This window comes from Stegodyphus dumicola, chromosome 10, assembly GCF_044657685.1.
Source record: "Stegodyphus dumicola isolate Sdum_Otavi_A_Nest chromosome 10, ASM4465768v1".
NCBI lineage: Eukaryota > Metazoa > Arthropoda > Arachnida > Araneae > Eresidae > Stegodyphus > Stegodyphus dumicola.
In genome coordinates this window covers 14,902,766-14,924,426 of record NC_140777.1, presented here as the reverse complement: position 1 = coordinate 14,924,426, position 21,661 = coordinate 14,902,766, and the positions used below count along the sequence as shown (strand labels likewise).

General features: G+C 34.5%; 1 protein-coding gene across 1 annotated transcript in view; it reads left to right on the top strand.

Moving 5' to 3' along the window:
- Positions 1-921: 921 nt before the first annotated feature.
- Positions 922-21,661, top strand: part of LOC118187149 (lysosomal phospholipase A and acyltransferase-like) — a 39,338-nt gene continuing 18,598 nt past the window's right edge. Inside the window, exons 1-3 of the mRNA XM_035357355.2 lie at positions 922-1,178; positions 19,142-19,298; positions 20,912-21,030. Coding sequence (XP_035213246.1) covers positions 1,046-1,178; positions 19,142-19,298; positions 20,912-21,030 — 409 coding nt within the window. The 5' untranslated portion in view covers positions 922-1,045. The remainder of the gene's footprint in view (positions 1,179-19,141; positions 19,299-20,911; positions 21,031-21,661) is intronic.

Here is a 21,661-nt window from a genome sequence, read left to right as displayed (position 1 = left end):
GTTATGTAATAATTGTTACTAAATTTAAGTATGAAACACACCCACAAAAAATTTTTACATGTTTTTTTAAAATTTATTTTACTACAGTTTCCTTTTGTAAAGCACACATGTCCCATCACTTTTTTGAGACACTGTATAAAATCCGAAAGTTTTCAGATTTTTTTTTTTTTTTTTTTTTTTCAAATATCTTTTTTCAAACCTATTTAAAAAGTTCATGTTATGCTAACTTTACCGTAAACCTGAAAAGAGAGTTCTATCTCGAAAACGTAATGCTTAGATAACATGTTCAGTTTAAGAGACTATTTACGAGATATACTTTGGGAATAGTACAGAAATTGTGTAAATTAGAGGTTCACATTCAAACACGCAGTTTTTAAATTGATATTCCAAGGATCCGATTTTAAATGCTCAAGTACGAAAAGTTCTTTCTGGTAATAAAAAAAAAGTATTTATGTATTTAGAGAATAAGTAAAATGTGAAATAGAATTAAAATTCTAACCACATACATTTTGCTGATTTCTTGATCTCTGAGATGTAGCCTTCGAACCACTGCTTTGTTAAATTCGCCATTTTGAATAAAAACAAAACTTTCAAGCCACAGACGATAATTTTGACTTTTAAAAACATAGTAGTACAATTGCAATTACTTCTTTTGCAGCAAACGATTTTTTATTAGCGCTTACCAAAATTGTCTAAAAAATGTGCGAAAAGCCTCTGTAAAAAATATATTTGTGTAATTATCTTAATATCGATTTTGAAGAAGTGAGAAAAATCTGGTGAAAACAGGTGTGTCAAAGACAATTAAAATTGCTTGTTTTCTTTTCTCCAACCAGGACTAACAAGATAAGGCAAAGACAAATAATCTGACGCAGAATCGGACCATTTCGAGCTCACATGATTAAATGTGATTGCCCTTGAGTAATGGGGAGTATAAGACTGTGATTAAGAGTATTTTTCATCAATTAGAAGACCAAACCGAGTTAGATTGTTCAGATTCCAGATACAACGTTTTAGATTATATTGGCCGCCAAAGTCTTGAGCTTCAATGAACGGTTATTTATCATCTATTGCAACAATCAGCGTAGTCTTTGTTACGCTGCTTTCAGTTTTGCCTTCGTATGTTTATCTTATGCCACAGCAGAGGAATCCTTATAGGAGGCCAAGCCCTGTGATATTAAGTGAGTGAGAAACTTTATTATTATTATTAGTTAGCCATAGTGAATACATAACTAATTTATTAAAATAAAAGAAAATAATAAAAGAAAAAATTTAAAAAGGTCTCACAGGCTTCAGATTTTAGAGGTGTCCCCAAAGAGTTTGTTAAGGTTTTTTACGCTCTCGTTCAGCTCACAGTCAGCCAGTCTGCTGTTGCACCCATTTCTACTAACTCCCTCTTTGTCCTTTTAGCTTTATTATTAAACATAACTTTCTTTGCACTTACGTTATATTAAAATCAACAGCAAAATTACGAAAATTTTAAAAGCAGCATAACAGTATAAATTCAGAATTCCTGACGCAGCGCTAAATGCTGGCATACGTTTTCCTGTTTTTTTTTTTATTTTTTTATTTTTTTTTATCATATATAATTTTATTGTCATAAAAAATTATAATATGTCAAAGAAATAATTGCCCTGGCAGGTGCTTTCGGGGCAGCGGTCAAAGCCAGGCTTTGCAGTAGGTTTGACACTTTTTTAGTATTTTAATATTTCTTTTTTATTCATGCTTGTAAGAGAAACGTTAATTTTAATTTTTAAGATCTCTTAAATTTTTTAGCCCGGAAAGGGCTATTAATTTCGTTTTGGCATTTTGCGATGAAAACTTTAAATGTCGGTTCACTTTACAAACTGTTGCCACCAAATATTACAGCCCTGTATTATATTTAAAAAAATTAGATAATGAAGAATCTGCATAAATCTGCATGTTTCTCGCAAAACGACGATACCTCGAGTCATCAAATTTTGAATAACGTACGTTTCCACCCGAATATGGGCGTCTGGAAGTTCAAATTCGGAATTTGGAATTTGTTTCATTATCTATTTCATATTTCGTAAACCATTATTTATTCATTTATGTAGGACGCAGTGCGTCCCGCCTGACGAGCTAAAACATTGCGCAGTTTACTTGTATAAATCAGAAGGCCCACCAGCGGCCGAGCGGTAAAGTCGCTGAGCACTGGTAGTTCGGTTCGAGGTTCGAATCCCACGAACGGGCTTGCTGCATGGGCGTTTTCGTGGTTTTTCCCATGTGTAACGTGTATACGAGCCAATTTCCCGTAGAAAATTCTCCACGAAGGCATCCCTCCCCTTAGGCAGATAGCCCTAGTGTGCTTTGCCGTAATTAAATAAACCAAACCAAACTAAACCAAACCAATAGATCAGAAACATGAAAAAAAATTTTCACTTGATAGGCAACCATTAGGCCGCCCAACCGGTATAGCAGTTAACGTCGCTAGTTGCCATGCCGAAGGACCCGGGTTCGAATCTCGGAGAGGGGTGGGAGACACAAGATAGGTGACAAAACGTCAGACAAAAGTTTGAGCATAAGCAACAGGAAAATGAAATTTAAATTCTACAGTTTTCAATGTCTAAATAAATCAGCACAGATTTATTACCTAAAACCGATGTGCGATAACAGACGTTAAAACAGAGTGAACGATTTTCACTTTTCTCTAATTACATTGCAATATATTGGTTTTGAATTTTGATAAAAATTTGTTTTAAAATTTCATTTGCTACTAATGTCACCTATAAATATAGCACTGTCTTGTACTTCGTTTCTAATTAGAAATCAGATTTTATTAAAAGACATCGTAGTGTATTGGTTTTCAGTAGCTATAACTGCTGTATTAAAATGACAGAAATTTTTATATGGGGGGGGGAGTGTGAAAGTTTGTTGAGGCAATTTTCTCCCGTCTCCGTTCCACAGCTCTGTGTTTAGAACAGAGGTGGAGAACCTTTTTACCATGACAGGTCACATTTAAATTAGGCAGTGATAAAGCAGGCCCCATAAGTTGATACACCTATAAATGCGACTTTTATAGTTTTTGTAAAGTTTTATCGCTTTATTGCATTATATTGAAATAATGCAAAAAAGGCATCAAGTCATTTATTAAAATACAAATTTACAATATAAAATATTTTTGTATTCACATAAGGCTAATAACTTATTATTATAATATTAATCTTTAATAATTCTTTAATAAATAACTACACATATTTAAATACTGTTTCAAATAAAAATAGCAAAGTAGAAGTATTTTTCAATAAATGTATTACATTATAAGGATAAACAATAGAAAAGTAATAATATTAATAATGCATTTGTTTCTGGCCTGAAAGTAATTATAACCATAAACAGCGTGCAATGCTCTCGTAGACATGAATATTCAAGAGCACTTCTCCCTGATTTCCCCTTTTTAGCGTCAAAAAGGGATTTGAGGATTTTATTCTCCGTCAGCTCAAACTCCATTTGTAGTTCCGTAGGAGATTTGGGTATATCTATGTGTAAAACTTGAACGTTATGATCACGATTCACAATTCCTTTTTATTCATGAGTTGGGAGAGCATCAATTTAATCAAGAATATACTAATATAATCAAGAGTCAATATACCATTTTCACGTAAAGACTCAACTTGAAAATAGGAACTTCTAGTTGAAACACAGAAATATTTAATGAAGCGCTTATGTACATTATTTACATTATTCAAAGCACAAAATTTACATATAATATAAATTTCCCCATCACAGGGCCAAGATTAGTTTATCAAGAACAATTATTATAATTGTTGATTACCGCTATGCGGCCAAGAACAGATCATTTCAAGCGTCGAATTCGAACTAAACTAAAAGAGTTATTACATTCTTTCTCTGCCGCCAGTCACGTGACCTAGTCGGCGACAGACGATAAATAATAAAAGAAAAATTTGTTTCATCGCAGGGAAAAAGAAATAATTTCAACAATATCTCCTACATGTGCTTCAAATCCCAGTTTCATAGCAGATGTGTGCTCATCAAAATCTGAAAATCTTATTTAATTCTATTGATTTTCAAATTGTTGTAATCTATATAATCAAATATTAATTAACGTAAGAGCTAGAGCCCGCGAGAGAAACTCATGGAGGCCGCGCTTTCCACACCTATGCCTTGCAAGCTTCTAGAAAAATTTATAGGCCCATTGTAGTGTCGCTTCAGTTCCGTTACATTTCTAATTAAATTTAGTTAAAGCGGAATGGCAACACCTTCTAGTCTCCGCGAAGTAAACAAACTTCGAGTTTTTGTCACGCGATGCTACGTGCATGTAAAATGTAAATAAATCTTATGAATAAGAATCTATAACATCGTATGGAATAAAATATTGGTTCCATAGGAGTCAGAGAAGTGTTATTTTTCTATATTTGCACACCAGACACTTCACTGGTGTATCCCGGCGTGATCGAATTCTACAATGGCTGACGAAGACGAAACCGAAATTAAAGCAACAACTGCATCTGTCGCCAAGGTAAGCGTTAAAGTTCCTCCTTTTTGGAAGCCAGATCCTAAAATATTGTTTATTCAACTAGAAGCACAATTTAGAAATGCAAAAATTAGTGCAGATCAAACAAAATATGATTATGTTATAAGTTCCATTGAACCTGATATTTTGTCACAGGTATCTGATATTCTGCTAAGTCCACCACAAGATAATAAATATGAGGCAATTAAAAATAGACTAATTTCATTATATGCTGATTCAGAGACTCAAAAAACCCAAAAATTACTGAGTGAGTTAGAACTGGGTGACAAAAAGCCATCTCAATTACTGTGTGAGATGCGTAATTTGGCTGGCGATAAAGTAACAGATACTTTCCTAAAAACATTGTGGCTACAACGTTTACCCGTTAATATGCGCAGCATTATATCTGTTAGTAGTGAAGATTTGTCAAAAGTGGCTACAATGGCCGATAAGATTTGGGAATTAAACCCTGTTACTCCCCAAATAGCTGCTGCATCATCCATAACGGTAAAAACGGAAGTGATTGAAAGTTTACAAAAACAGGTTAGTGAACTTAGCTTACAAGTTTCTGCTTTAAGCAAGCAACGTCATAGTCGTCCCTATTGTCGTAACCGATCCAAATCAAGACATAGGAGTTACAGTGGTAACAGATCTAGTGATATTTGTTACTATCATAAAAAATTCGCTGATAAGTCATTTAAGTGTAAACAACCCTGCAACTACTCATCAACATCGCAGACAAATAGTCCGGAAAACCAGCTCCCCGTCTCTCATTGACGACGGAGGGACAAGGGGTGCAGCTGAGTCGTCTTTTCATCAGCGACAAAGAATCGGCTACCCAATTTTTAATAGATACTGGGGCAGAAATTTCTGTCATTCCTTCCTTGCCTGCAGATAAAAAAAACATCTCAAAATTAGAACTGTTTGCTGCAAATGGTACGAAAATTAAAACATATGGCCAAAAATTACACAAGCTTGATCTTGGACTCAGACGATCATTCACATGGCCTTTTGTAATTGCGGACGTAAACAAACCGATAATAGGCATGGATTTTCTTGCAAATTTTAACCTTTTGGTAGATTCTAAAAATCGCAAGTTGATTGATGGTACTACATTCTTAACAACCAATGGAACTCCTTGTTTTCAAAATAACAATAATAATATTCCGATTTTAAATGCCGTAAATGATCCATATAAACGTATCATTAATGACTTTCCGGATTTGTTAAAACTGAATGTAGTTAATAATAAAGTTAAAAATCATAACATCGAACATTATATCGAAACCAGAAGTCCACCAGTTTTCGCTAAAGCCAGGAGACTATCAGCTGAGAAACTTAAAGCGGCTAAAAAGGAGTTTGAATTTATGCTCCAAATGGGTTTATGCAGACCATCCAAAAGTAACTGGTTGAGCCCACTACATCTCGCTATGAAGAAATCAGGTGATTGGAGACCTTGTGGAGACTATCGAGCGTTAAACAACGTCACGATTCCTGATAGATACCCTCTACCATTTTTAACAGATTGCAGTTCCATTTTAGCTGGAAAAAGAGTTTTTCTCATCCATAGACCTCATTAGAGCGTACCAACAAATTCCTGTTCGCGAAGAAGATATACCTAAAACGGCCATTCTCACTCCCTTTGGCTTATTCGAGTTCCCATTCATGACGTTTGGCCTACGAAATGCGGCCCAAACGTTCCAACGTTTCATGAACAGTGTGTTGAATGGACTAGAATTCGTGTTTTGCTATTTGGATGACATTCTAATAGCCTCTCCAGATGAAGAAACTCACCAAAAACATCTACGAGCAGTCCTTGAGAGACTAAACGAATATGGCCTGTGTATTATTGCGGCAAAGTGTAAATTTGGTCAAACAAAACTTGCATTCCTGGGATACGAAGTGTCAGCTGAAGGACTTAAACCTCTCTCGACGAAAGTTGATGCCATCAAAAATTTCCCAGAACCAAAGTCATTTACTAGTTTAAGACGATTTTTAGGTATGGTGAATTTTTATCACAGATTCCTACCAAATTGTGCGAAATTGCAACAACCTTTAACAACATTGCTCAGTGGTATTAAAACGAACTGCAGAAAAGAAATAACCTGGACGGCAGAAACAAGAAACGCCTTCCAGATCTTAAAAGATGCACTTATTCATGCCACAAACTTAACTCACCCATCCGAAAAGGCTGAAATATCGCTAACAACTGATGCTTCCGATACTGCCATTGGAGCCGTTTTACATCAGATTGTGAATAATGAAAAACAACCTTTAAGTTTCTTTTCCCGAAATTTGACATCAGCACAACAAAAATATAGTGCCTACGACAGAGAACTCTTAGCCATCTATACAGCAGTAAAACATTTCAAATACATCTTAGAAGGGCGAACTTTTGCAATATACACGGATCACAAACCACTAACATTTGCCTTCCAACAAAATTTGGAAAAAGCTTCGCCACGACAAGCTAGACAACTGTCATATATTGGCCAGTTCTCAACCGATATCCGATTCATACAAGGGCATGAAAATACCGTCGCTGACGCTCTCTCTCGCATAGACACCATTTCTGTACCATCTGCAATAGACTTACAAACTATAGTAGACTGTCAAGAAGATGACGACTTGGAGATACTTAAAAACAACCCAAACTTAAAAATCCTACAGATCCCTATACCGGACAGCGACAAGAAAATTTACTGTGATACTTCTACAAATTATAATCGACCATACATCCCTGCAAAGTTTCGGCAGAAAATATTTTCTTCAATCCATAATTTATCTCATCCTGGAATAAGATCCACGATAAAATTGATAACACGACGTTTCATATGGCCCAATATGAATAAAGACTGCCAACTATGGACTAGAGCATGTTTATCTTGCCAAATATCTAAAGTTCACAGACATACACATTCATCTTTGGGAGAATTCAAAGTACCTCCACACAGATTCCAGCATTTAAACGTAGATCTGGTGGGTCCGCTACCTCCTTGCAAAGGATTCAAATACCTTCTAACCATCATCGATCGTTATACACGATGGATCGAAGCGGTACCGTTAGAAGATCAATCAGCAGACTCTATTGCTAAAGCTTTGATTTATACTTGGTTTTCACGCTTTGGAATTCCGAATCGCATAACATCTGACCAAGGTCGGCAATTTGATAGGCAACTTTTTCAAGCTTTAGGAAAATATCTTGGTTTTCATACAAACACTACAACTGCGTACCATCCACAGGCAAATGGCCTGATCGAAAGACAACACCGAACTTTAAAAGCAAGTCTCAAATGTCATTTACTCGAATCAAAATCATGGTTGGAAGCATTGCCTTTCGTTCTTTTAGGCATAAGATCTGCCATCAAGGAAGACTTAGGTTGCTCATCCGCAGAACTTGTATACGGAACTCCTTTAGCATTACCTGGTGAATTCTTTTCAACAGTACCTCATATGAAACAGTCTGAATTTTCTCAAAACCTTCAGAAAATAATAAGAGCTATGAAGCCAAGTTCTACCACCACCCATGGAAATAGAACAGTCTTTGTTTCTAAACATCTTTCCAACTGTTCTCACGTATTCCTATACAACAACATTAATAATTCGTCGCTACAGCCTGTCTATATTGGACCGTATCCTGTAAGAGCAAGAAAGGATAAGCACTTCGATATTGAAATCCAAGGAAAAGTTAAAAGAGTTTCAATAGACAGACTAAAGCCATGTTTCCTAGCGCAAGATTCTGATATTCCTTTTCAAAACTCCCATTCCAAGAAAGCGGAACTTTGGGAAACACCTTCACTCAAGAACACTGAAGGAACTTCAGAAAATCATCATGAAACTAAGACTACTAGAACCGGCAGACATGTGAAGTTCCCCAGTCACTTTAAAGACTATTAGACTATTTTCCATAATCGCTGTCACTAGGAAGGGGGTGTGTAGTGTCGCTTCAGTTCCGTTACATTTCTAATTAAATTTAGTTAAAGCGGAATGGCAACACCTTCTAGTCTCCGCGAAGTAAACAAACTTCGAGTTTTTGTCACGCGATGCTACGTGCATGTAAAATGTAAATAAATCTTATGAATAAGAATCTATAACATCGTATGGAATAAAATATTGGTTCCATAGGAGTCAGAGAAGTGTTATTTTTCTATATTTGCACACCAGACACTTCACCCATAATTAATAGCTAAAACTCCAGAAAAAGTTCGTAACAATAACAGTTTACATTTATGAATTCCTAATAACCACTTAACTCTACTTTACTTCAATTAGAATATTCTTTTTATGATATCTGCAGAACAAACTTACATCTCTTGATACACTCCCTATCATAAATAGTTGGTCAGTTAAAATTAAAACTTGAATTACCTACTTTTAGGATATTCTTTGATTTTTTTTAGTTTTATATTATTTAAATATTTTAATATTAAAGTTCACAAAATTTTTAATAAAACAAAGATAGCAGCTTGGCACTCAACTTTACTTACATAAGCGCCATCTATATAATTTGCAGAACACACTTACATCACTTAGAAAATACTTTTACAGACCCCAACGCTATATGGTAGGTAAGTTAGAATTAAAACTTACTATTTACTTGCTTTTAAGTATTTTTTATGTAGTATTTAAGTATTTCCTAGATATGTAATTATTTTTTTAAGTATTTATTTGTTTTTTATAAATTATGAATTAGTTCTTTTTAGTTTCTTATTAGTTTATATAAATTATGTCTAGTTCCTTTTTGGTTCTTTTTGTTGATATGCATATTCGAGTCGGGAAGGTTTCTGTAGACATAATTTCTAAAATGCATTGATTTCTAAATTATTTTTTCTGAAAAATTTAATTTAATACTAGACTTTATATTGCTTAATTCTCAAAATACTTCATTATTGGTATTGTAATTGCAAATTTCTCAAGGTACCACTTTATTGGTATTTCTTTTTGGACATTCTTCACTATGTATTTACTTTTGGTTTTGACTTTTACCCTTGCCTGCACGAATGACGAAACACGAATTGAATGATTGTAGAGTCAGGTTTGGAGGCAACTTCCCCTTGATAAGTCTGTCTCCTGCCTGCTCAACAGTCATTCACTTATGCCTTTTTTTAAAAAAAATTTTAGATTAATTTTAATTTTCTAAATTGGTGAATTTATTTTCATGGTTTGGTTTTGCACTTGTTTTACTTATGCTTTCTGAATTTAAATGATATTGTAGATTAGTTCGAAAATTAAATCTTTTATATGTTTGCACATTTTAATTTTTTTAATTATTTTAACTTTAAATTTACTTTTTACGTATATACATGTTTGTTAAAATTTAAATTTCATTCCTTGCAGCAATGGCGCAAAGAATTAATTAAATTTGTATTTAAATTCAATTTATTCTTTTGAAAAATATTTTACGTGTTTTACAAAAAGATATCTGCCAAAATTCTTACGATTTTTTTTTTTTTTAAAGAAAACTGTAAGTTTTACGATCTTCCACACAGAATCTTATACAAAAATTCATTCTTTTATGAATTTTCAATCTTCCTAAACCGCGCCATTTTGGCGATTTGCTATGAGATTTATATTTAAAGCTCATACTCTTCGGTTACTGAAATACAAATTTATTCATCAGGCACAAAAATAGGAGAAGAGAATTCTGAAATCTTTCAGATTTTATTACGCCCAAAATGGCGTTTTTTTTTTGGGGGGGGACGTTTTGTGTGTTAGCTTTATTTATTAAACAACATGTTCTTCGCACTTAAACCATAAAATTAAATTCAACAGCAATATCACAAAATATTTAAAAAGAGCATATCTTTAGAATTTCCGATATATAGTGTCGCGCTCTGGAGATAAAAATGCTTTTTTTTTTTTTCCTTACAGTGTTTCCATTGCTCGCTTTGAAATCGCTAAGTTTGTTAATCAAAAATTCGTTAAAGTTTTACAAAATATGAAATCGATAATAAAACAAATTCCAAATCTAGGCTTCCAGATGCCCATGTTCGAGTGGAGGACTGCGTTATTAAAAATTTGATGTCTCTGTGTAACGTTGTTTTTTAAGACTGCGAGAAGCATACATACATTCATGCAGATACTTCATTTTTTAATTTCTTTAAATATAATGCAGGGCTCTAATATTCAGTGGCAACAATTTGAAAAGTGAAACGCCATTTATAGTGAAACGCCACAAAATGCCAAAACCAAATTAATAGCCCCTTTGGGCTAACAATGTTTTACTACACTTTTGACAGAAAATGTGTTGCATTTTATTGTGCATTATAAGTATTATTTTGTGTTTATTTTTTGCATATTCAAGAAAGTTTAATTATTATTATATGTATATTTTTTAAATTTTAGGAAGTTTAAAGACTTGACGTAATGCAGGTGTATAAATGTACAATGAGTGTTTTATAGAGTCTCATACTCTTCTTTAGCATCAAATATACGAGAACTTTTAAGACTAAAAGCGAATTTTCAGTATGTATTGTAAGTATCGCAGAGACAGGGAAAGGGTATAAAAGACCCTTTTATTTGGTTCAAATAAAGTAACAGACGGTACAACTTGTTACTTTACAAAATATAACAGTTATGGCTTACATCAAAAGTAATGGATGAATTAAATCTAAGAAAATAAATTGACCTAACGACTGCACAATTAGAATAGGCAATTAGCAACGTGGCCTTCAGCAGGCAGAATGCGCTCTGCTTCTACGTCTAAAATCTTCCTTTATATACTGTCTTCTTTCTAGCTCATATCACACGAGCTAGAAATTTATATTCTGGCAGGAAAATGGAAATGAGAAGATAGGAAAGTAGTTTAACATAAAATAACCGGTTAAATAAAGACTAAACATAAAGTCTAGAATTTATTTAGCGAAATAGTTAAGAAATTTAACGAACTAATATGAGGAATTAGTTATAAGATTCAAAGTTCAGTTTTAAAGATATTTTGGAATCGGCTTGAATTATACCTATTATCTGTAAAGATATAGGAAAGAAAAAAAAAAATGAAGGAGCAACTTGTTATGCTGAAGGAGGAACAAAGTGTGCTTTAAAGATAGCGTTTATTTATAGATGAGCATTATCTAACAGTTTAATAACCTTAGTCTCTGTTTAAACGACAGTCACCATGAAAGATTCCTAACCTTTTTCTCTAATGACTTTAGCTCTCCTTGCATTTTCGGAACTGTTCAGATTAAATTTTTGAGGACAGTTGGATTTTATTATTAAAATTCTTATTTTATTACATCACTATCTTTTTCTTCTTGCAGTAATAAGTAGACTCTTCTCGAGCGGGGATTTGCAGAATGCGGTTTTGACCATACACTTTATCTTAATTGTTTCCATTTAATTTGTTTACAAAGTCCTCCACGAAGGCATCCCTCCCCTTGGGTAGGTGACGGAGGACGGGGCGCCTGGCGTCTAACATAGGTAAACAGGCATATGCCCCGCGTCCTCCACTATCTAGAGACAACAACTCCCTGGAGCCCCATGAGGACGCCCCGAAAGTTTATTAGGATGTTTAAAAAAAAAAAAAAAAAAATAAGCATGATAAAAGAAGATGAAAAACAAAATCTGAAATGTTTCAGATTTTAAATTACGTCCAAAGGGGCGTTTTTTAACATTTTGTGTGTTACCTTTCTTTATTAAATATCATGTTCCTCGCACTTAAACCATAAGATCCAGTGCAACAGCAATATCGCAAAATAGTTTTAAAACGAGCATATCTTTAGAATTTCCGATACAGAGACTCACGCGCTGGAGATAAAAATGTTTTTTCTGCACAACGTTGCCATTGCTCGCTTTGAAATCCTTGAGTTTGTTAATCAAAAATTCGTCAAAGTTTTAAAAAATAGGAAATCGATCATAAAACAAATTTCAAATTTCAAATTGGGTCTTCCACATGCTCATATTCGTTGGAGGATTACGTTATTCAAAATTCGATGACTCTATGTACCGTTGTTTTATCACAATACGAGAAATATACATACATTTATGCAGATTTTTCATTATTTAATTTCTTCAAATATAATGCAGGACTCTAACATTTTGTGGCAACAGTTTGAAAAGTGAACCGACATTTATGAGTCCGACGCAAAATGCCAAAACGAAACTAATAGTCCTTCGGGATTCAAGTCCCTTTGGACTAAAAAAAAAAAAGTTAACATGGCCATACAAGGGCTAGACTACATGTAAGTACATTGTAAGAACGTGAGACAGCTGAAGGTTATGGTTACAGAGGTAGAACAAAATAAGATATAAACATAAAACATAAATGGAAACATATAAAAAAACATAAAGAAACACATAAAGCACTAAAAACACAAAAAGGTACACTAAGATACACTTAAATAAACACCGAACACACATAGATAAATACGATGCAGACAATTATATAATGTGGACACATAAAAACGAAACACTTGATGATGTTATGAGACGCATAATAGCACGTAATTATTTAAACAGCGCGCGTGATACTGAGAGGACACTCAATAGGGCACGCATATATACGTGAAGCAATGTGATGACAGTAGTTCATGAAGCAACGATAATAATAGTACGCACAAGAAAACGCGGAGACATACAAGATGCAATGTAAGGACTAAGGTACATGATATAATGATATACATGATGCAATATAATGGTCATAGTATATGATGCCATAAAGTTAGTAATTCACATAACAGGTAATAGTACACACATGTGAGCATGCAAAGATACGTGTTACAGCATAGTGACAAGAATACTTGTCGTAATGGTGCTAATAGTTCACACTGTACGATGCAGTACACACATATATGCAGAACGTATACTCGATGACAAATAGTACACATATAAACGATGCAGACCATTAAATGATGCAGACACACGAAGAAAATATTCATTAATATGGTCACATAAAAATTATGAGACTCATAGTAGCATACAGTTGATGATACGGCACGCGTGACTAGATAGTACACACAATTGTCCATTCATATATACGTGAAGCAATGTGGTGATGGTGATACATGATGCGAAGATACTAGTAGTACACTGAGCGGTTAATAGTGCACACGATAAGACATGCAAGTATACATGTTGTGGTGTACTGACCACATGATGCTGAAACGACAATAGTGCACAAACAAAACTTGCATGTAGACAAGATGCAGAGAATTAAATGATGCAGATAAACATTAGTATGGATACACTTAGGCAGGTGACGGAGGACGGGGCGCCTGGTGTTTAACAGGCGTAAGCAGGCATATGTCCCACGCCCTCCACTATCCAGACACAACAAGTCCCTGGAGCCGCACAAAGCAGCACCGGGAGTTTATTGATACTTCATTTAGATTAAAAATGGCCGTACAGGGGCGACATTGTGCTACATTGAAACAGTAATACAGTATGCAATAATAATCACATATAGTGTAATACTCATATGCACATTTACATACCGCAATACACAGATACTCAGAACACATTGCGCAGGACACATCTTCTTTATATATATAAGCGGCTAAAGTGTGTGTCGCCGATAGTTTATTGTTGCCACTCGGAAAAATGAAAGCGGAAATTAACGTTTCCACAGTTTTTAATTAATATCTCGACCGTCGTACGAAGATGAGAACGGTATCGATGGATTCGGAGAATTTTTTGGAATCCGAGGATACGCGTCTCGAATTTCAACTCGGCTCTGTTCCATAGATATTCCAGAAAAAAGAATTTGGCAAGTACCCAAATCCCTCTAATAGAAAAAAACCCAAGAAAGAAAGTGGAAAATGTGGAGAAAACATAGGCGAAATTAGTTTTCAATTAATATCTCGGCTTCTAAGTCCCAAGAAGACGCGAATGGTCAAAATGCCATGCCACGGACCTGCGGAATCCAACGGTGTGCTTCGCTAAGCCCGGGAGCCAGCCGTTTCGAAGGAGATGATGTTACTTCATCCCCACATATATATGCGGCTTAAGTGTCTGTTTGTCGCCGATAGTTTATGGGTTGCTTGCGTAACTGTACTAGCCAATGGGGTGAAGTTGCCACGGCACAGGGTTGCCGTTTCAGATGAGACGTAGACAATTAATTTCCTGTAAAACTTGCCTTTGCTATGACCGTCCATAAATCTCGGGGCCAAACGCTTAAGCATGTTGGCATTTTTTTACGTGAGCCTGCATTTGGACACGGTCAACTTTATGCTGCCTGTTTAAGAGTTCGTGAAAGAACGGACGTAAAATTAAAAATAATGGATGGTCCTCTGCGAGCTTAAAAATGATGGAAAGATCTACCTAAGAAATGTTGTGTACAAAGAGATCTTTGACATGTGAATTAAGATTTTATTTTTCAAATCACCCTTATTTCTTGAGCTAGCGATGGCTCTTAAGAAATGTACCGCCAGTGGTTTCCTTGGTTGCACTCTACTTTAAGCAATTAAGCAAGTAGAAGAGGGAACCCCCGTTAGGTAGTAAGCAAAGGGGCGTCCTCGCCGCCTACCCTGTGTAATTCAGTTTGAATTAGCGGACACCTTTGCACAAATCATTTTAATTACAATTTATAATATCTAGAACAGTGGTCATTTCGTATGACCGCCGGGCTTTCTAGTAAGTAACAATCAGAGATATTAGCATATTACGCTCACAGTGCAGTAGCAATAATAGTGTAAATAATAGTGCAATAATAGTATAAACTGTTTATTTAATAATAAATAGTGACTATTATTGCTAACTATCTGCCTCCTTAGGCAGATAGTCCTTGAGGCTTTGCCGTAATTAAATAAACCAACCAACCATTTATTTGTCAAGCGTTAGATTTTATTCATACGCGATAGGTTGCAGAGGGTCGGCTGCGCTGCCACACTTGCTGTGGTATTTTTTGCAAGAGACAGCCCACATGGCGCATTCTGGCAACCTAGCTAGACGCAACCCGCTAGCTGAGTGACTCAGGCCGGGTTACGATCATTTCACGCACGTCAGTAGAGCTCTTATCACGCATTCGTCAGTGTTTGTACTCTCATTCTTTTGTATTTGTATTTCTTATAATTTCAGAAACTCAGAATAACATTTAAGAGAAAGAGTGAATGATAAAGCAGCAAAATGAGGCAATGTTTTAACATTATCTCACAGAATTGAAATTTCGGGTGAGTTAGAAAATGACACACTTGTTGCAAGTTTGCAAGAGAACTGGTTGCAAACGAATCAAGCATCAGAATAATAGAAAATCACTGCCTTTTAAAATATTAATTAGATCATATACACCTCGCACACATAAAAAAAAAAAAAAAAAAAAAAAAAAAATCTGATATGTACACCACATGACTTCCTTGTACGGAATATTAAATTATACGCATTTTTTCTTGCATTTCATTTAAACTTATTAGATTCAATTATACCTACTTCGCCGACAGCGCATAAACCACAATAGAATAAATGCATTCTTTAAAATTCACTTTGTTTACCATAGCGACACTCTGGCGCTAGGTTTACTTAACAGTATTATATTTCGTTCATATTATAACTCAGAATGCACAAAATGTATATCATTTAAAGAATTATCTAATCTTTGCCACATGTTCTATTCAAATACTATAATAAAGCTAGAATGATGTATAAAAGAAATTAAGCAAACAAAACAAAAAAGAAACAGTTTTTCACAGACGATTGAGTATTTCTCATTCAATTAATTAAGTTTTCACTTCGCGAAAAGGCAAAAATACATAAAAACTCAAAATATCTATATTAAAAAATTACGAAGTAAATCTTAAACGCTTATTTCCTCGAAAAAATTCCAGAAAGGATTAAGCATGATTTAAATAATAAATGAAGGCGTTATCTTTGTTGTTGCGAAGGTAAGTTTCTCTAGATTGGCAACAAATCCGCTACTTAGCTGTTTCAAATGTAAACAAGAGCAATGGCCGCCATCAAATTAGGCCCAGCGGCACTTAAACAACTTTAAAATTGTTGATAATTCTAAAAATATTGCATAGAGATTCACTAAAGGCATAAAACCCTTAACCGGAAGATAAAAACAACATAATTCAATCATTTTTAAAGCAAAAAATGTACAATTTACAAACATGTAAACTAAGATCACTGACCCGGGTAACAGAGTGGATATATTTATAAATATATTTATATACGTTTGGCGCGGCCGATTGCAACCAAAATACGAGGTGCACATCTACATGTTATAGTAGTCTTATATACAAAATGTCAACGTTCCGAGGCTACTCGTTTTTGAGTTATGCAAGATACGTACGCACGTACGTACATACGTTCGTACAGACGCCACGAAAAATTCTCTTCAGAATTCATTTTAAAGCAGTTTTTTAGTTATTTTGGAGGAAAAGAGTCTTTTATTCTGACCTTACGTACAGATATCACGCAAAAACTTCGTTAAATTGCATTCGAAAGCGGTCAAAGTGGATATTTTCGTTGAAATATGCTGCCTGAAGCTTTTCGCGATTACAATACTTCCTTTTTACTTCGTACAAGGAAGTAAAAAGAGAAAGAAAATGAAAAAATGGGGGAAAGAAGTGAAAAAGAAAGAAGTTGGGACAGTTCTATATTTTCCGCTCTAGTGGGTTGATTGATGAAATTTAACTTGCGTTTTTCATGTCTCGAAAGCGCGACTTGGGATATATATTCGATTTAAGGGTATCATTGTTCCAACATCGGTATTTTGATACAAAATCGGACTTTTTCTGAAATAATATGCCGATTTTTTAAAAAAGCAAACGGTGTGGCGTAAACCTGATATTGAACTTCAAATGAAGAAGCTTACTTTGTAAGGTATATTTTAATTTTATAACAGAGTTATTTTAATTTTTAAACCCTTTCCTGTCAATTCTTGTTTCCACTTACAACTCCCTACCAGAATGAGTTTCTAGCATTGCGTTGAATGCAAATGAGTTAGAAGCAAGTACCTAAGGAAGGTTCAACTTACTTCGATGGAGAGGGCTAGGCGTCCTTAGTAGCGTGTGCTTTGCCTTCTGCCTAAGTCACTCTTGAAACTGTTACGCTCGGCCATATAGTACGTCCTATTGATGTTCGCCGATTAGTTTAATTTAAGAGCCAACTAATTGTGTCTGGCTTTTGCTAAGTCCCGTTTAATTAATTATAGTTCAATTTGTCATTTCTTATTCTGAGTTAAACCCGAGTAGAGGCTTCCTGTAATCCCGAGAAGGGGCCAACTGTTATTCTTATTTGAGTGAATAAGAGGGTATACATTTTCACTAGGTTCCTCAACGTTCGTCTTAGACAAAAGGAATTAGGAAACCTACAACTCTTTCAAGAAAACATGGCCGATTATTTGAGAACAAAATTTGAAATGCAGAGCACAAAAATGAGCATATTGTCTCATTAAAACTTTATGAAGACCAAGCTGTTTGCAAACTGTCGGCTTTATATACCTGCCCCTATGTAATTCAAACGCTTGTGTTTAGTCCAGATTTCGATCCGACTCAGAATATTTGGGTTCATTTGCAAGAAAATGTTAATAAAACCAGAATTTCCAATAAAAATGCACACGAAGGAAAACTCACCACAAAATAGTAAAACACAGAAGCCAGTCACAATCAAAATCTTATGAAATCCATGCCTAGAAGGACTCAGTAAATTCATGAAAAGGAAAGGTGGCCCAGTGCAAGATTAGAGAAATTTGTATAGTTTTTTTTCTAAATATGTTTTGTGTGCCCCAATACTTCTTTGACCATTACTTTACGTTACATTACGTTACATTTTCGAACTGTTGCCACAAAATGTTAGATTCCTGCATTATATTTGAAGAAATTAAATAATGAAAAATCTGCATTATATGTAGGTATAATTTCTCGCATTGTAATAAAACAACGGTATCTAGAGCCATCCAATTTTGAATGACGTAATCCTACTGCGAATATGGGCATCTGAAATCCCAAATTTGAAATTTGTTTTATTTTATTATCAATTTCATATTTTGTAAAACTTTAACGAATTTTTGAGTAACAAAGCAACGATTTAAAAGCGAGCAATGGCAACACTCTACGAGATGGGGAACATTTTTATCTCCAGCGCGTCGAACTGTGTATCGGAAATTCTAAAGATAGGCTCATTTTAAAATTATTTTGCGACATTGCTTTTGAAATTGAACTAAATTGTATGGTTTAAGTGCTAAGAACATGACATTTAATAAATAAACGTAACACGCAAAACGTTAAAAAAAACGCCCCTTTGGACGTAATTTAAAATCTGAAACATTTCAGATTTTTTTTTTTTTTTTTTTTTCTTGTAAATTAATCTTAAGATGTTTCGCTTTTGTTCGGCTCTGAGATATGGTAATAATTTACTGTAATTTTAGTGTAGTAATTTTTAAAGTAATAATTTACTTTAATTTTAATGGTTGATTTTTGAGATAAATGCGTAATTAAAATGCAAACTATGTATGTAATGATATGCAAATACGTAATAAATAATTTTTTTTTTGTAATCAGAAGGGTTTTTTTTTTTTTTTTTTTTTTTTTTTTTTTTTTGTAAAAAATCGCCGAATTATTCTAAGGTTGTTGCTCATATTCTGAAATACTTACACATCTCGTAATTTTTTCATCGTGCTAAAAAGCAGCTTTACTTTCTAATATCATAAAAGTTTTTTTTTTTTTTTTTTTTTTTTACCCTTTCATCAGTATTTAGTTAGTTTATTTATTGCAGTTCCTGGTGATGGAGGGAGCCGACTGGAAGCTAAACTGGATAAGCCAAAAGTAGTAAATATTCTCTGCGACAGGAAGACAAGAGATTACTTTAATCTTTGGCTAAACCTTGAACTCGCTATACCAGACTTTATCGACTGTATGGTAGATAATATGAGGTAATCTAATCACAACACAAATTTACAATAATGTGTAAATTAATCTGAATGTATAATACAATTACATAATTCTATTGAAACGTAAAGTTGAAAATAGTCTAATAATAAATATGACCTCCTTTTCATTTAATAACGTTTTTACTATATTTGGGTATCAGCTTTTCACATGTCTGTTTCACTTTTTTTTTTTTTTTTTCTGAATTCGGTCCAAGAATTCCCCCCCCCAAATGATGAGCACTTGCCTATAAGGGCATTGGCCACTCCTAAGACCAGAAGTGGTGGCCATTTTATTGTGGAGGCACCTAATAGGCGGCCACCGTTGCCTCCTATGAAGGGAGAGACAATTTTACATCCAATGTCTTCTCCGGGAATCGAACCCGGCCCTTCGGTATCGGTCCAGTCGATATCAAATTTGTTTATATTGCATTTTTTTCGTTCATTATACGTCTGCGAGGTGGCAACTGTTATTAAAATTAACATTTCTAATATTTTTAACCATTTAGAACAGCTTTTGTTCCTGTCTTGTCCATGTATTTCATGGAAGAATGCCCCATGCCGCACCGACACTATACATTTACAAACATCCATGGCTTCTCCGGGATTCGAACTCAGACCCTTCGGTGCCACAGTAGGTCTCTCTAACCACTATACGTGTAGGAGGCAAAACAGCCTTTTTTTTTTTTTTTTTTTTTTTTTAATACTACAAATAAAATAATAATAATACTTTTCCTGGAAGTTGTCTTTTCTCATGAGCTTCCAACAAGGATGTTACATTTATGGTTCTTTTTATAAAAAATAAAATTACTTTATAATTATGTTTAATTACAATTGCTACAATTACATTTATTTATAAACTTTTCTCTTTTCCCAGTATCTGATTTAGTGTGATATATCTTAAAAAAAGGACGTGTTCTGCCTTTAGTAGACAGATGGCGCTCTCATCGCGCACCGAGAAAGCTGTAAAAAAATAACTTGATTTTTAAAATTCTCTTGATACTTGGACTTATCTTTTGGACTTGACACTTAGAATTATGCTTGATTCTTGAAGTTTGAAATGTTTGTAATATTTTTCTGGGACGCTGCTGATTGTTGCGGAAATTATATAAGTATGCTGTGTTTCGTCAATAAAATGTTTTGTGCTGTTAAATGAATTATTTTGGTTTATAACTTACATTGGTATTATTATCATCATTCCAGTGTCCTTGAATTATAACTTCTTTGGCACAGGAGCCTCCGTCGCTAGTAATCTCTGAGTTCTAGCACAGCATGTGCACAAGTACTTTCCATATTATTGGATACAACTTATTCGATTCTTCACGCATTTAAAAGTCAAGTATAATATATTGGTAAAGGCCGTTAATGGCCGATTGCCTCTTACTAAGTGATAAGACATAGACATAATATTTATTTTATGTAATATTTATATAATTTTGGCATGAGAGCGGACAGGCGCGTCTAAGGAATGATCTAGCTAAGGCTCATCATTTCTGAGAGAGAAAAAATTAGTAATAAAATTTTTTTTAAAGTACGCGAGTAAATATTTTTTCTGCGTGCAATAAAAATGATTAAAGTGAACATATTCACTATTTTTAATCTTTCTAATTTTTATTTAGATTGGTTTATAACAATGAGACTAGAACAACATCGAACTCTCCTGGTGTGGATATACGAATACCGCATTTTGGTAACACATCCGCTGTTGAATGGCTGGATCCCAATGCCGCTACTGCAAGTTTGTATAAAATCATTTTCCTTTTTTTTTTTTTTTTTCGTTTTGTTGTTTATTTGTCTATTATTTTATTGAAATAAATACCACTTTTTTGTTAACGAATTTTGCTTTAGTGAATTTACAATAATTACCTAACTCATTTCATTGAAATTTTGATACAACGAACGTTTTTTTAAAATTCGAATTCAGTTTGTTTCGAATAAATTTCGTTTTTATATTTGGATTTATAGGGTGTTTCTCCCGCCTTCTTGGCATGTCTTCGTGGTGTGGTGGTCAGCAAGCTCGACGCGTATTTGAGAGGTCCGTTGTTCGAGTCCCGCCGAGGGCACTGCTCATTTTTCATGACTCCTGTTTCCAAAAAAAAAAAAAAAAAAAAAAAAAATACCTGATGTCTCTACAGTGGCGCCCGAAATAAAAGTGTGGTGGATGATGATTCTCCCTACTCAGGATTTGGCTATTGGGTCCCCTAAAAACCCCAGTCGCCCTTTAAAAGGGGGAGTATTTAAGGTGTTTCTCCCGCCTTCTGGGCATGCCTTCGTGGTGTGGTGATCTGCACGCTGGGCGTGTATTTCAGAGGTCCGCGGTTCGATTCCCGGCGAAGGCGTTGTTAATTTTTCACTCTCGCCTGCTTCCA